This window comes from Vigna angularis, chromosome 2, assembly GCF_016808095.1.
Source record: "Vigna angularis cultivar LongXiaoDou No.4 chromosome 2, ASM1680809v1, whole genome shotgun sequence".
In the NCBI taxonomy this organism is placed as follows: domain Eukaryota; kingdom Viridiplantae; phylum Streptophyta; class Magnoliopsida; order Fabales; family Fabaceae; genus Vigna; species Vigna angularis.
Genome location: NC_068971.1, coordinates 52,426,659 through 52,443,193, shown reverse-complemented (window position 1 = coordinate 52,443,193; position 16,535 = coordinate 52,426,659). Strand labels below are relative to the sequence as shown.

The 16,535-nt window shown below is 34.6% G+C and overlaps 3 protein-coding genes across 3 annotated transcripts; 2 read left to right on the top strand and 1 right to left on the bottom strand.

Moving 5' to 3' along the window:
* The first annotated feature begins 488 nt into the window (after positions 1 to 488).
* On the top strand, positions 489 to 5,693 carry LOC108319018 (MACPF domain-containing protein At1g14780). Its single transcript, XM_017550014.2, has 7 exons — positions 489 to 861; positions 3,251 to 3,489; positions 3,586 to 3,790; positions 3,873 to 3,950; positions 4,049 to 4,232; positions 4,489 to 4,655; positions 4,779 to 5,693. Exons 1-7 carry the CDS (start codon positions 613 to 615, stop codon positions 5,472 to 5,474), a joined length of 1,818 nt encoding a protein of 605 aa, XP_017405503.1. The 5' UTR covers positions 489 to 612; the 3' UTR covers positions 5,475 to 5,693.
* Positions 5,694 to 7,918: 2,225 nt separating this feature from the next.
* Positions 7,919 to 9,443, bottom strand: LOC108319012 (rho GDP-dissociation inhibitor 1). The gene is made up of 5 exons (XM_017550009.2): positions 9,048 to 9,443; positions 8,883 to 8,949; positions 8,537 to 8,755; positions 8,326 to 8,450; positions 7,919 to 8,211 (listed from the first exon to the last, which is right to left on the bottom strand). The coding sequence occupies exons 1-5, from the start codon at positions 9,432 to 9,434 to the stop codon at positions 8,131 to 8,133; spliced, it is 879 nt and encodes a 292-aa protein (XP_017405498.2). The 5' UTR covers positions 9,435 to 9,443; the 3' UTR covers positions 7,919 to 8,130.
* Positions 9,444 to 10,128: 685 nt separating this feature from the next.
* LOC108318983 (15-cis-zeta-carotene isomerase, chloroplastic) lies at positions 10,129 to 13,046 on the top strand. Its single transcript, XM_017549978.2, has 4 exons — positions 10,129 to 10,622; positions 11,809 to 11,955; positions 12,098 to 12,307; positions 12,593 to 13,046. Exons 1-4 carry the CDS (start codon positions 10,203 to 10,205, stop codon positions 12,926 to 12,928), a joined length of 1,113 nt encoding a protein of 370 aa, XP_017405467.1. The 5' UTR covers positions 10,129 to 10,202; the 3' UTR covers positions 12,929 to 13,046.
* Positions 13,047 to 16,535: the final 3,489 nt, after the last annotated feature.

The following is a 16,535-nucleotide window of genomic DNA, read 5'->3' as shown; positions in this document are numbered from 1 at the left end:
ACGGCCTTTAACTTACATGAAAATTATTAATTATATAATAACTATGTTAAAAATTATAAATGAATATCTAATTAATTAATATTATGAATTAATTCTGCATATATCCAGTATCATTGATTAAAAAAAATCAATAACGTACTTTGTTATTGTAATGATACTTTTTAAAGTCAGACTTGGGAAGATAATGAATCTTTGACCATGATTAAAAAATAAGTTACTAATTAAGTATGTCATAATTCAACATTATGTTTAATAAATAAAAAATATATTGGTTAACCGTGTTTGGCAAAAATAGAAGGATTGTTTGATTCTAACAACATACGCATTTTGCCAATTTCTGGTATTGTTGCGATATCTTATACGATTAGATTAACACATAAATTATAATGCTTTTTTATAATTAGATAAGCTAATGTTAAAATATTAATTGAGTTTGGTTGTTATTTTAATGTGTTACAGGAGAAAAAGCATAATGGTCCAAGGTCAAACCGCCCCTACCGTATAGCAGTCACGTAGGGGGAAGGACGACCCAGGTCATTGAGTACTTGTACCTGCCTATGATAAACCTTATTCTTAATATTATATGATATCTTCCTCAGGAGTGCATGTTTGATGAGCATGGAGAGTGTGTTTTCGAATCCGATAGAGTGTCTGGGAAAAGGGTTTGATTTCACGTGTGATTTCCGTTTGAAGTTTGCCAAGGGAAAAGGAAGTAGAAGATTGGTGGTTGTTGATGAAGAGAAAAGGAGGGACATTACTGTTCCTGGTACTGCTGCTACCATTCCCGATGTTTCCGAGGATATTCGCTGTGACAAGGGGGATCGCCTTCGTTTCACATCTGATGTTCTTCAATTCAATCAGGTTCTCTCCATAATTCTTGTTCACATTTTCAATTATGTTTGTTGAAATCAATTGAAGTATATAGTGTGCATCCATAATATATAATCGATTTTCATGATTTTCTTATGAATTAGAAGGTAGTATTTTGTTAGGAGAGTTTAACTCACAAGTCTCGTCTGGTGTATAAGAATATGAAATTGCTGAGTAGAGAAATTGTTTGTGAAATTGCTGAGTGGAGAAATTGTTTGAGATGTGGCAGATGGTAGTTATCTATGGCAGTGATTTCTTAATGAGAATATGCTACGAACATATATTTAGAGATTGATGCACGCTCCGTCGTGACTTCTTCATACAATAAAAAAAGCTTTTGAATGTTCTGTTTACAAATTCTGAAATGCAAACAAGATTTGAATTTTATGTCGCATATGAGTTTAGGACTTTTTTCTTACCTGAATGGTATGTTCTAGTACACTGCGTGAATTTCAATCTATTTGTGAAATTCTGCAAAACTTATCTGGTTGAATTCGTATGTGTGTCATGTTTCAAAAACTGTGCCAGTGACGATGCACATGTGACTTTTTCACAAACATGTTTAGTGTATTTTTGTTCTGTGGAGTTTTAAAAATGTTACTTATGTTTACTATTTCAATAGCTTAGAAAATAATGAACTAATTGACCAGTTGCTAGAGTATATCCTTGTAGACTATTCAACAATCCAGAATATATATATATTTAAATTTAATAACAAGTTATTATAGTAAAAAGAGACATCTTTCTGTCACTTTTAAAAATTAAATAAGAACAAATGAACATTAAATAATAAATAGTTAGTCATTTGTGTTATATGTTAGAGGATGCTTGTTATTTAGAGAATGCAATTATTGAAAAATTAGAGTAGGAAAGTCAATTCAAACAAAATAAACATTAAGATTATTAGAAAAAAATTATGATAATTGTCATACAAATAAAAATAGAATGTATAAAAGAATGTTTATCATTTGTATGTTATAAATGTAAGATAAGTTGCTATTGGATGACCTTGTTAAAAAACCACTCTCGTGTATATAAATTAAACTCAATTAAAATAATAATTTAAAAGGAAAATGTAAAGTTTCATTAGTTAATAAAAGGCCTGAATCTACATTAAATACAGATATATGTATACAAAATACAAGACATTAGTAACTTTATTTACTACAGCAAAATCAATAGTATGGTGGAGCTCAAAATCAAGGACTTTTTTTTTTTTTTTTTAAATCTTATGGTTAGGATTTTTTTAAGAAAGATATTAATACACTATAAATTAGTATTCCGAACAAATTCATGTAAGAGATTAAAATATTAAATTTTAAAAAATAAATTTATAAGTTTATATATATATATATATATATATATATATAATTAATGTGAAATTTTCAATTCATTTTGAATTCTTAATTACGCGAACTTTTTTTTATATAATCATAGCAAAAAAAACTTCAATCGTTTATGTTAAAATGAAGTAAATTGCAACATGTAGAATCCGATCTTTCAAAAAAAAAAAGTTATTGTAATTTGAGTATATCTAGAGATGAAAGTGGAATTTAGCCTTTTTAAACTTTATATTATTATAATGGAGTAGTTTTAGTTTAAAATTAAAATCCTCTTATTAATATCTTGTATTTTGTATACATATAGAAAACTGTAAGAATGCGTAAGTCCAAACAAGTGAAACTCTTGAAGTTTAGATTCATCTTGTTTGGTGAAAAATTTGATGATTTAAACTTAACTCGTTTTATTCATTTCAGCTGAATTAAAGACTTAAAGCTCGAGTTTAAATTGTTCATCTTTTTTTATAATTTAATTGATTTTTTAACACTAATCAATTAATAAAAATACGCATTTTTTTTATCAGACAATATTCTTTTGCAGAAAAAACTAGTGTTTTACATCAATACAATTCAACATTAACTAATAAAACTCGAGTTTTAAAATAAGAAAATTAACATTTCAATAAAATATTTATGATATATATATATATATATATATATATATATATATAATATTTATGAGCTGTATAACTTTTAATTGTAAACTTAGCTCATTTAAATAATAGTTGAATTTGACTTATACGTCTATTTGTAAGGATGATATTTTGGGACCGGTATTTTGAGAATGACTTAGCTCCTATTTAGTTATAATAATAACAATGAAACTATTTCTTCCTTTTTACTTGTTCGACGACATAGGACTAAAGTATGTTAGAAGTTAAAGTTCTTTTATTTTCCTTTATAGGCGCAACTATCATACAGTAGGAAAAAAACTTGCTTGAGTCTGTAAGATATCACTTTGAATTAATTGATTCAATTTGTTACAGTTTTTTTGGATAAGGAATTTAAGCATTGTTACCTTACTCTTTTTTTACTAGCAGATGTCTGAGCTTCTAAATCAAAAGTCGGCAATACAGGGAAAAATTCCTTCTGGCTATTTTAATGCTCTTTTTGATCTGACTGGTGATTGGTATCGTGATGCTCATAACGTCAAGTATCTTGCTTTTGATGGTTATTTCATTTCCCTGTTCTATCTGCACCTTACTGCTTCACACCTCACACTGCAAGAGGAAGTGAAAAAGTCTGTTCCAGCTCAGTGGGACCCAGCTTCATTAACCACGTAAGCACAAAGCCACAACAACAATTCACCATAGAAAGATAAAACAAAAGTCTCATGGTTATTAAGTAATGTTGCTAATCAATTTTGTTAAGGCAGGTTCATTCAAACATATGGAACACACATAATAACAGGTATGGCTGTTGGAGGTCAAGATGTAATATGTGTCAAACAAAAGCATTCTTCAAAGGTTTCATCTGGTGATCTAAGAAGAAATTTAGAGAACCTAGGAGATTTTTTGTTTCAAGATTTAAGAAGCCCTTCTCAACAACAGACTAACACCTCCGCAGAAGCCAAACAAAAAGTAATGATATATGGCACTTTATTTTCTATACTTTTTACAAATTTGTTACTTATCTGTTGATGCAGCCTCTCTTATTCGTTAGGTTCCTGAGGTCTTCAATCAAGTGATGCAATCAAATACAACGCAGTTCACCAGCATTTCAGAAACTTCAAGCAAGGATGTAAGTCACAAAAAGAGAAATATTTTCCATTTGAAATTTAAAATGAATAAGAATTAAAATTTGGAAGTTGTTAATGTCTTAATTTTATGTTGGAACAGGGCCTCACTATCATCTGTTCAAAAAGAGGAGGAGATGTGTTCAAGCATGGTCACTCAAATTGGCTCCAGACAGTGGCTTCTAATCCTGAAGCTATCCTCTTCAAGTTTGTGCCTATTTCCTCACTTCTCACAGGAATTCCTGGAAGTGGCTATCTTACTCATGCAATCAATTTGTATTTACGCTGTACGTTCTTCTTCTCAGATTGACTGATAATTCTATGATGTACTACTTTTATACGTATCCACTTTATACTGTTTCAATGATTAACCGTTAGGAAGATAACCACTAACACAATTTAACTGTTTTGGACTTAACATTATCCTTGGCACCCTTTACAAAAGTACATGAGTTTCAAAGCCATAATTTCTTGCACATAGTCATCTAGGATTTTCTTACCTTTAAGGAACACGACACTTATTGATTCATTTGCGCTTTACAGATAAGCCCCTTCCCGAAGATTTACAATGCTTTTTGGAGTTTCAAATTCCAAGGCAATGGGCACCCATGTTTTATGAGCTACCTCTGAGGCATCAAAGGAAAAAGAGTACTTCCCCTTCCCTGCAATTTGGTTTCATGTCTCCCAAGCTTCATGTCAGTTCTACACAGGTGCTTCTCTTAGCCTAACCCTTCCTCCTATTTGAGCAAAGTTGTGCTTATAATTGACATCAATTATGTGTTCATTGATTGTTTGTTAATCATGACATTTTATTCTATGCGAAACAATATCAGGTAGTGAGTGAAGAAAAGCCTGTGGTAGGCCTCCGTTTGTACTTAGAAGGAAGAAAATGTAATAGACTTGCAATACATGTACACCATCTTTCAAGCCTCCCAAAGACAATGATCCACTCTTCAGGCGCATCTTTGTGGCGAGGATCTGATGATAATGAATACTGTGACACCTTTCTGGAACCAATAAGGTGGAAGGGATTTGCAAACGTTTGCACAGCAGTGGTTAAACATGACCCTAACTGGTTGCAAGAATCAGGTGGGGGTGGGGGTGTTTACATTGTGGCCGGTGCACAGCTCATTAGCAAAGGGAATTGGCCAAAAAATGTGCTTCACTTGCGCCTCCAATATACCCACATAGCCAATTGCAGTATCAGGAAGTCAGATTGGGGTGGTGCACCTGAGGCTTCAAGAAAATCATCTTTCCTCACAAATTTAAGCACGACATTTTCATTCACACAGCAAAGTGTGACTACTTCTCCTCAGAAGCAGGCTCCCACTTCACTTGACTCTGGTGTTTATCCAGATGGTCCACCTGTGCCTGTTCGTTCTGGAAAACTGCTTAAATACGTGGATACAAGCGAGGTTCTGAGAGGTCCACGTGATGCTCCTGGACATTGGTTGGTAACAGCTGCTAAGCTTGTGACTGAGGGTGGTAAGATTGGATTGCAGGTCAAGTTTGCACTGTTAGACTACTAGTTATTCATTCCAAGTTAGTTCTCTTTTATGGATATGCGTAGAGAGTAGAGAAACATCGGTAGATTCATTTGTTGCTTAATTTTTTTGTGAACTTATATAGCTCACATGTACATAGGCATATGCTTTCTAATCACTTTGTACAGTGCAGTATACAAAAATGAGAGGTGTTTAACTTTGGCCAATACAAAATTAAAATGTGGCTATATGCATTGGCTTGGTTTGGGGTCTTAATTTACAATTTAATCGACGTTCTACCAACTTGTGAAAAATTTGAAGGAAAAAAACAAAAGTAAGGGAACCCCAACTACTCCAATTCGTTGCAAATGAATCCAGGTATATCATGATGATGGCCCATCATAGAATTTCATGGTCCAATTTATTGCAACATGAAATGGTGGTTCTGTTCCAGTTTTACGTGGACAAAACCAAATCGAACGTGCACGAATATACGGAACAAAACTTTCATTTTAATTTGTTTAGTTCAACTAGAACGAACCCATAATTGACTTCATTATGTTGTTGGGTTGCGCCGTGCAATTTATGTCAAACCAACTTCCTATGATCTTTGGTTTGCTTTGTAGTCAAACTCAAACAATTATGTAAGTTTTTTTACTAACCATAAAACAATCGATTCTACTCAATATATAGACTATTGCTGAGTCAAACTGCTTCATTTATTTAAAATAGAAAATAAAGCTTATTTAATTCAATTCAATTTGTTTAGATGTAAGTTCACTGACCAATTAATTTAATTGTTTAGTATTTGGTTATCATTATTAATTTGAATAACGTTTAGTATACATGTTCATTGTTTTCAGTAACTGAATACTTTTTATTCCTTAATATGAAAAGTTAGAAATATTTTAAGTCTTTGTGTTTTATTTGATGTTTATGTGATCTAACCGAAATTTCCTTAAAAGTTTTACAATTTCGTTAGTTAATGTGTACTTTTTTATATATGCTTGAACCCTAAACCAGTGTTTTAACTTGTTAGTTAAGTAATGTTGAAAACTATTCAAGTGCCATTCCTGCATGGCTTGTGCTTGTGATTCATGCAATGATTAATGTCAGTAATTACTGAGCAACTTTACTTTGAAAGAAAGTAAGGTTAAATAATGTCCTTCACCTTTGCTCAAATTATTCCATACCCGACAACACATTATCACAACAATCACAAAAAGATTATCAGTGAATTAACAACATTCCAGTTCCACATAATTCTTTTCTGCTGAAGGAATCATCAACTACAGGGCATGCATGTAATGATAGCACACTGCACACTACAGAGTAGCATCTGCATATTTTGGAAAAAGCTACTTAAAAGTGTTGGTATAATAACATTGTATGCATTTTAAATTAAGCTAAAAGCTATCTACATTCTTGCTTTTTCAAAGAAACAAAAATATAATGAAGATGCCTTTGAATTACTTACTTCTGAATGTATGCATATAATTTTACAGCTTTCTTTTGTTACAGTTAAAAGTGTTCATGATTTGTCAGAAAATATAAGATAGCTAGCCTTAAACTTACTGTTCATAATGGTCAAATTATGCATTTAACTGTAATCAACATCAGAATAGAATGTTCTTGTAATTATAATACAGATACATCCTATCCAACACTTAGATGATTTGATACATTAATTTTTCTGGAAAAGCATGATACTGAGGAATTTAGTGAGCATAGTAATGAGCAGTGTGAGAACATGTTAAAACTGCAAGGAAATGGTTTCCCGTGACCCACCCCATGTGTGCAATCATAGCTAGCAATATAGCATTCTGAATTTCTTTAACTCGTAACCACCATCATTACGCACTGATTCAAAATGAGTTGGCATCGATTTGATTCAACACAAACAGAAGTAGGATGTTTGATGACAATTGAAAGAACAACTCAGCCAACACAACAAACTAACAGTAACAAGTTAACAAAGCCTATGCTATAAGCAATTATTGATTACATAAATCATAATTGGTATGAGATCATAAAATTAGTTCAATCTCCAATCACTCACAAAATGGTATAAAGGAAAGTGTTCACGCATTCAAATTTTGGTCCATCATCATCGGCGGGTTAGGGGCCCATTTTTAGTTTCAGCAGTAGTTCTGCTTTTTCCTTTATTTTTCCTTTTTTAGTAAAGTAAGTGCTTGAGACATGTATGTGGGCATTCATATGATGAGAAAAGCTTTTGGCCCCCCAATAGAACTTACGGACCTTTAGGCCATTTGCATAAGAAAGCACATGCAGCAGTAGTTGAGAATACTCTTGAAAAATGTAATTTTTAAGCCTAAAGAGAAATTTGCAATCATTTATAAATCGTCTTATCATGTAGATTTATACGAGATAGTAATTCAATTTTATTTTGTTTATCTCTTCAACCTTCATTCACATTCCAATAAATTAAGTCTATTGGGGAATCTTAAGTCAATGAGTGCAATTTTAACAGTAAAAATTAAGAGTGATTTTATTTGTCACATCTTGGCATTAGAAAAAGGAAAAGGATGGAAGTGATAACATAAGCATTCGGCACGCACGTTTACAATTGTGCCAATTGCATTTGATTAACAACTAAAACAAGTTGGATTCCAATATGTTCCAAAGAGACAGACAAAAGGCCAAAGGAAAGATAATTTTCCAAGTTGCTCAAGGTCAAATCTCATTCAGGTTTTATCCAATTCTTCTGAATTTCGAAGTAGTAATTGACGTCCAAGTAGCATTTTTGATCGTCATCTACAAACTGAAGCAAGAAAATTTAGTCAGTGAGTTCATACTATTTGTTATACAGTAGTATTCCACTCAAAGATTGAAAAATAAATATAATCAACCTTCTAAGTTTGGTCGAATGTGTTACCTTGGTTCTTGCTGCATAGGTTCCCCTGACGAACATGCCACAAGGGGTGCTTTCTTCTTCCAATGCATACGTATACGGTTCCTTCTGGGGACTAAAAGTTCCCAACATCTTTTTTCTGCTGGCCACTGTTACAAGAAATGAAAAATACTGTCAACATTATTCAATTCCACCCCAAGAAAATAAGTTAAACACCAGAAGCACTGTCTCAGACCTCTAACGCCAGTTTTCCAAATAACATTCGTGTATTTGAGACCAGAAACGATGTTGTTGGAGACAGAGAAGGTGAATTTCATGGCGCACTTGCTTCCTTCCTTGAGGATGAAGAGGCTTTTCTTAGGATCATTTGTAAATGGAATTGGCAGGACGAGATCAGGCCTGTCTGGGCTTGTAATAGTGAGGCTCAAAATCTTCACATCAGGGTCTTTAGTTGCTGCATTCCAACCAAACATTAATCACTGTAAGGGTTGTATTGGTGAAATAATAAAGATGGAATTGGTCTAGAAGAATTTGAAAGAGAGAGAGAACTTGAAGGGTTAAAGAGAAAAACGAAGCACCACCTCCAACGAAAGACATATCAACACTGCCCAGAAGTTGCTCCTTCCATTTTCTCAAACTCTCGTCATCCTTTGAACACAAAAGAAAAATCTTTCATCAAAAAGACAGCTGCAAAACCAAAGGGTGTGAAGGAACATTCAAAAACAAAAGGGAAAAGACGCTCTCACTTTATCTTTCTCAAGCTGTTCCTTGAGGGTGATTTGGGGACCAATATCCAGTTCTCTGTCAGATTCCAACTTGGAATCATCATCATCTTCCTCTGGCTCAGTCTCTTCTGCAACATCAGAGTTGGCACTATCACTGTACGGGGGCTGCTCTGGTTCGCCACCAACAACGTTGCTGCTGTTGTCGTTGTCGGTTGGTTTGTTTTTGAGCTCTTCCACAAAACGAGAAGTTGTGGAAGACACAGCAGCAGACATTTTCAAGGTAAGAGACACCGAAAGCAAACCCTTTTTGAGAGGAAGGAGTGGCAAATTTACAACTTTTGTTGCTAAACTAGGGAATGGGCAACAGAATTGAGAGTAACGGATTGTGAATTTGAAATGTATGAGCATGGTCCTTACACTTATATAATGAATGAATGACAGAATGATTTAAAGGGACACATGCCGATGTGGGCCCGGGAATGTTATAGTAGTCACCAAAAGCAGTTGAGATAAAAAACCGCTGATGGTGGAGATCAGATTGCATAGAAACTTGATCCATTTTTATCATTCAATCATTTACATTTCGTGACAACATTTATTTTGTCCGAGGTAAGCTGTCGCTCTGATGTGAGGAATTTTATAAACTTTGGTCATATAGGACTTTGAGCCTTTAATTACAGCGACTCAAAAAGATCATATATCAAAATATAGAGGTATATCTTATGTCAAAATTAAAATAATTTCAAAATAAGAGATTAATCAGATTTTGAGACTGTGTTAATATTCATTTAATATAAGGTACTGTATTAAGTTTATTATTCACTAGAATTAAAGATCTTAAAGTAAATTATTAATTAAGAAAAAGAAGTTATGATAGCATGATGTGTAACGTTTAACAAGTTTATCAACTTAATATTATTCGTTTAATTTTTTCATTAAGATAAATTATTATTGAGATATTGTTTGTTTTAGATATTAAGATATTAAGTTGATCTCAATAATAATTGAAAAGAAAAACACATGCAGACACCTAATATTGTACAAATATGACATATTTTTAAATTTGACAGTGGAAATACTTAAATTGAGTATGAATTATATTTGTTTGCTTATTTATCTTTGTGAGTGAAATCGAAGTGGTGTTCCGAAAACAGAGGGGAAAAGAAGAGAAGTAAGATGGCAAACTCTGTTGTGGTGGCTACTTCAGTCTCTCTGTTTTCCAAGTATGCCCAGCGTCGTCCATCTTTTTTCCCTCTCTCTTCTTCCAATTCAATCGCCAAAACAAACCTAAATTTTAACTCTCAGTGCTATTCCAATTTGCTTCTTTCCCGTTCAAAATCGCCGATTTATGGTCGCCACTTCGTTCTCCGCACTTCAATCAAACAGAGCGAGAGCGAGAACGAGACGGAGTTAGGGCTCGTTGGGGAGGACTCTGCTGTGTTTCAATTGGGCGAACAGAAAATATCTTCGTGGATTTATTTCTCGGCCATTCTGGGAGTGGTTCTCTATGTTCTCAACGTCGCATGGATTGACAATTCAACTGGCTACGGCAAAGCTTTCATTGACGCCGTTTCAACGCTTTCCGATTCTCATGAGGTTACGGTCGTTTAATTTTTTCCAACAATTTCCACTGTCTTGTATTCTGTGTTCTGTTCTGTTCCTACAGCCGAGGTAGCTCACTTACCAGTCGCTGGTGTGTTTAGAAATAAAGACGGATAATTTGTTGTTTTCTTTGAAATTTGGGTGTGTTTGCGCGAATGGATGCGTTTAGAATCAATGAAAAGGAAGGGTGGGTTGACTTTTCATTTTCAATTATAAAAGTGATGTTAATGTATATGACCGACTCTTTCCGCACTCAAAGGGGTCCGAACAAGGTCCAAAGTCCCATGTTTTTTTCTCTCTTTGAATTGTTGAGAGTGGAGTGCACACATGGCTCAAATGAATAGCTTGTCGTGGAATTGGATTGAATTTGGTAGATCTTTCCCCTTGTCGTTGAGCCAGTTTGAATAAATCTCCTTAACAAGCACTTTGAGGAGAAGAAAGTAAAATGAATCAAGGAAGAAAACGAATCGAACTTCCCTATAATTTATAATTAAGTTGTGCTCCTCAAGTTTTTTCTGAAGTTCCTTCTTTGACCTTGTTCCCAAGTCTAGGTATATTGATTTTGACTTGTCGCAGAAATTTAATTCATTTTATTTTGTTCTCCTACAAGTGTTTGTTAAGTTTATACAGTCTGGCTCTTACTCTTCACCCACTGGTAATTTTTGTTTATCCTTAAGAAAAAGTGGAAAGGTGTTTGTTGAAAAGTACGCCAACTTGCCTGGGAAAAAAGAAGTAAAAGTAAAGTGTGTCAGTTGGAGGGGATGAACTTCCCCCATAATCTGTTCATTCTACATGTGAAAATAGTTTGCAGTACAAACTTGACAGTATCACTAGACTAATCATGGCCAAAGGGAAACAACTTAGTACCATCAACCTTTTCTCTAGGAGCCTGCAGAACTGAGAGGTGGGTGAACTACGACCATGTATACCGTAAAGAGCTAAGTCCAGTTTTTTACATAATGGCTTGAGATCATTATGAAGGTGCTTATTTTGTAGCCACACACCCTCTTAACACCACAATTCATATGCAGATCTTTGTTTTTCTTTTAGTTGTACAGGTTGTCTAGTTGTCTGTATCATTCAACTAACTCACTTCAAAGATGTAATAGTATCTGTTAACACATTTGAAGGCTGCAATAGTGCTTGGTTGGTTACTAACTCTTTTCATGGTATTCTGCAGGTGGTAATGCTAATACTGATTCTTATATTTGCTGGTGTCCACAGTGGCTTGGCTAGCTTCAGGAACACTGGCGAGAAACTCATTGGAGAAAGAACTTTCCGTGTACTCTTTGCAGGGTTATCGCTACCCTTGGCTGTCAGTACTATTGTGAGTTACTGCTCTGTATCCCCTAATAACTGATGTCCATCTCTTTTTATTTAATTTAGATTTATAGCATATTTTTGTAACAAGAGAAAACTTGAAGTTGATTCAAACTAAATTACTTTGCTTATTTTCTGTCATGATACAGGTGTATTTTATTAATCACAGATATGATGGACTTCAACTCTGGCAGGTCCAGGATGCTCCTGGGCTTCATCAACTTCTGTGGATTTCAAATTTCATTTCTTTCTTTTTCCTATACCCTTCAACTTTCAATCTTTTAGAGGTAGCAGCTGTTGACAAGCCTAAACTACATCTATGGGAAACTGGAATCATAAGAATAACCAGGCATCCACAGGTATACATCTAATACCGTTGACACTGATAAATTATGTCACGTTCATGATTTTTGTGGTCTTCATAATTTGAGCCAATAAATAAACTTTTTCTGATTCAAATCTTTCTTCTTTCTTTGGTATTGCATCTCTTCTTTTTTTTCTATTTTTTTTTCTCTTTCTGCATAAGCTAATCTAGTTGATATCTTCTGAAAACACCCTCTTAATTCTGTCTTGCGCAATGTAAACCCTTGCCCAATTTACTTTTACTTCAGATGCATTTCTTGCACTTGACGTTTGCTCTTCAGATGGTTGGGCAGGTTATCTGGTGTCTTGCTCATACGATTTGGATTGGAAATTCTGTGGCCGTTGCCGCCTCATTTGGCTTAATTGCTCACCATCTGTTCGGTGTCTGGAATGGAGACAGACGACTGGCTACAAAATTTGGGGAGGATTTTGAATTAGTTAAGAGTCGAACAAGTGTTGTCCCTTTTGCAGCAATTCTTGATGGCAGACAAAAGTTACCTCAAGATTTCTACAAGGAGTTTCTTCGACTGCCATACTTGACAATTACTGCACTTACCTTAGGAGCTTACTTTGCACACCCGCTTATGCAGGCTGCTAGTTTCAACCTTCATTGGTAGGCACAACACATCCTGTCCCTTTTATGTAAAATCTACTGTTTATCTATAGACGCAGATGAAGAGATCAAAGAAAAAAATCAAATAAAATAAAAGGACATAAAAGAAATGAATTGAAAAATTGATAATGACCATGCACATCAATAACAAAACCTGTAAAACTAGCAGTGCATAATAAACTGCTCCTTCAATATTTGTTTCCCTAAAAATGTTAAATGTTCTCAAATTGCAATCAATCATATTGAAAAATATCCCGAATTAATAAACGTGTGACTGAGAACTCAGTATCATTACTAATTATTATTTAATAGAAATATAAACAGAATTAAATACTGGCCTGCCTTTTTAACATAAGGAGAGGGATATTCAGAACATCATAATACTGCATCCACCACTGTGTTTTAATAATTGTTTTAACGAAAGTGTTAATTGTCAGATTTTCTTCCGTTTATTTCATGTTATTTTTGTGTAAAAGCACTTTTAAGAATACAAACACTTAAATGGCAACATAGCTGCTTCATCTTAGACTCTGCAACAGGTTACGGTCCAATGAGATGTGACATGTTTAAATGGCAATGCCAAATTTGGAATGGAAAGGTATCTCACATCTTTATGCACCATTGCCCACGTTGCATTCACCCTTCAACTTTCAACTCTCTCTCCACATCATATTTTCGTTCACATCTTGCACCTCAATTTATAGTAGAAGCAAAGATCAAGGGTGGTGGTTTCATAACTGGAAAAGTTATGGTATATTAGCTGGCTATTTGGTGGTGTGCACATTTCACTTGCAGACCTTTTCTTTTTCCGTGCTATTTGGTGGTATATTCCACTTGGGTTTCAGAACTAAGACTTGATTATTCACTACGAATTCTTCCACAAAAATTCTGGAAACGGTAATTGCGTAATACGCCAATGTTATGTCATTTTCAGATGATTCTAACATTGCCAAACTGGTGATCGTGATATGTTGACAACGCGAATTTAATAATGTTTTGACAATACCACGTGTCAGCGTTGGCTCATTTTAAAATTATTTTTCTTTAAAAAAACTGATTTGGAAAAGGGGTCAGGGTTGGACATTTGCTTATTTCAAAACCACCCTCCTTCCTTTTAGCATTCTCTCCTTCCGAAACACTCTCTCCTCTCCCCATTTTATGTTTTCAGTTTTCATTTGAACTTCTCTCTCTCCATTTGGTGAAGGCCTCGAAGTGGTCGTTGAGCAATCTCTTTGGACGTTGAGGAAGTTCTGTTGTCGCTGACCTCGAAGTCTCTCTTTTTCTCTCGAGTTCGTGATTTCAACGATATACGTTCAGCGATCTCTGTGGTTGGTCTGTTAAAAGTGTCTCGTTCGGTGTCGATTTTGTCGAAGTTCTGAGCTTTTTTTGTGCAATGGGTTTGTCCCTGACATTGGTTTTTCTAACAAGGTATGAACTTTTTGTCTTTCCGTATTCGTATTTTGGGGTTGGGTTTTTGCTTTTGACCTTTGTTGGTCATTTTGCTGGTTTTTGCTTTTGGGTTGTGACTTTTGTTGGTTATTTGTACCAACAAATATTAATTTTTTTTTCAGTTGTTTGTTCGTCATTCATTGAAAATGAAGTGTATTGCTACTTTGAATGGAATTTTGAGTGAGGAGCACAAGTCCATTATTTCGAAGACGCAATTTGGATGGTTTTTAGAAAAATCCCCTTTTGTACCGAAAGTTGAAGAGTGCTACCCAGACATGGATTAAGCACTCCCCAAGGGTCCTTACGAGTGTGTTTTCAATGTTGTGCGGATTGATTATCCCTGTTGGCCATGGTTGAAGGTGTCCACAACAAGAAATTTCAAGTTAGGTCAGTCCTATGTGGATGGAAGACCAAGTTAAGGTGTTTCTAGGTTGAGAGGTGAGTTCCTGCATCATTGACACAGGACTGATGTTGTTGTAATCGATTACAGGGAGCTGGTAATCGCTTACCAGTAGAAAAATCCCCTTTTGTACCGAAAGTTAAAGAGTGCTACCTAGACGTGGCTTAAGCACACCCCAGGAATATTTTGGATTCATTATGACTGTCTTTTGAAGGTTTTGTGGATGGATCATTAATGGAACACTTCAAGTTGGAATACTTCAATATTAAACAAATATAAAAGGAATAATGAAGGGTATTGAGTAATGAAAAATTATAACAATATTTAAAAGCACATACATTAATAAAAAAACGTAACGACAGTTCATGAAACAATAAGTTTTGAAATGAAAAGGTACATAATAGTATACAATGAAATGTAATCTAAGAAGGTGGTTGTCGATCAAATTGATTACGGAAGTTAATAAGTTCTTGCTCTACGAGTTGTGCAAAAATCGTCATGAACTTGAACTACCTTGGTTCAAACACCAATAGGAGTTTTTTCCTCCACAATTGAGTGGGGAAAACTGTGTTTTGATACACTTGACACCATCAATGATGAGCAACATGTGTTTCATCCACAATTGAGTGCGCCAAACTGTGTTTTGATGCACTTGATACCAACAATGATGAGCAACGTGAGACATCCATGCAAAAACTGGAAAAAATCACCCATAAGGACATAAAAATAACCCTGGGGAGTCAAGTTCTCCCAATTGGGGAGTACAGTTGAAGTTTATGTACAAATGACCCTTTTTCCTATGGTAATCGATTACAGGGGTCTTGTAATCGATTACCAGAGGAAAAAGGGTCATTTGTACAGAAACTTCAACTGTACTCCCCAACTAGATGAACACTACTCCCCATGGTGGTTATTGCTCTATTTTTGTTGAATTTTTCATTTTTTGAGATGGGTGAGTGAGTTCAATGTTATTGGGTGTGCTTCCTGCACCAATAATGAGGTTATGTCATTGATTTCTTCAAAAAAAATATCTATTTAGGTGGTTTTCTCCAACTAAGGTGAGGTGCATGACCATTGTTGTAACACCCCTTCTCGGAGTCTCATAGGAAAATTTTTCATTTTATTAATTAAGAAATATGTCATCTAATGTTGTTACAATGCACAAATTTTAAAAGGCATTTTCAATAAATAATACATCTGTCAAAAAGAGGGAAAGATATACGTATAAGATAACATGCTGTCAACTTTGACCTTTGCTGACTATTTTAATCATAACTTTTTCCACAGACCTCCAAATGATGTGATTCTTTTTTATTAGAAAATAGACTCAAAAAGCTTTCTAATGACTACTAATTTATAATTTTTGGACATCTGAGTAGGTGCAGTTAATTCTTTAAAGTTAACGTTTTATATATTTCTACCACCTCTGACCTTTGCTGATTGTTTTGCTCATAACTTTCTCCACCGAATTCCAAATGAGTTGATTCTTGTTTTGTTGGAAAGTAGACTCAAAGATCTTTCCCCAGCTAGATGAACACTACTCCCCATGGTGGTTATTGCTCTTGTTTGTGACTTTTTGCATTTCTTGTGAATAGGTGATTGAGTTCCATGTGATTGGATGTGTTCCATGAAACTCACTCATCCATATGAAATATTGGAATAAAGAACCCAATTGAATGATGAGGGAACTCCCTCTTCCAAGGAAAAGACATGGCAAAGCTTTGGAGAAATGGCGCACAAAAAGCACTTCAATGGCACAGAG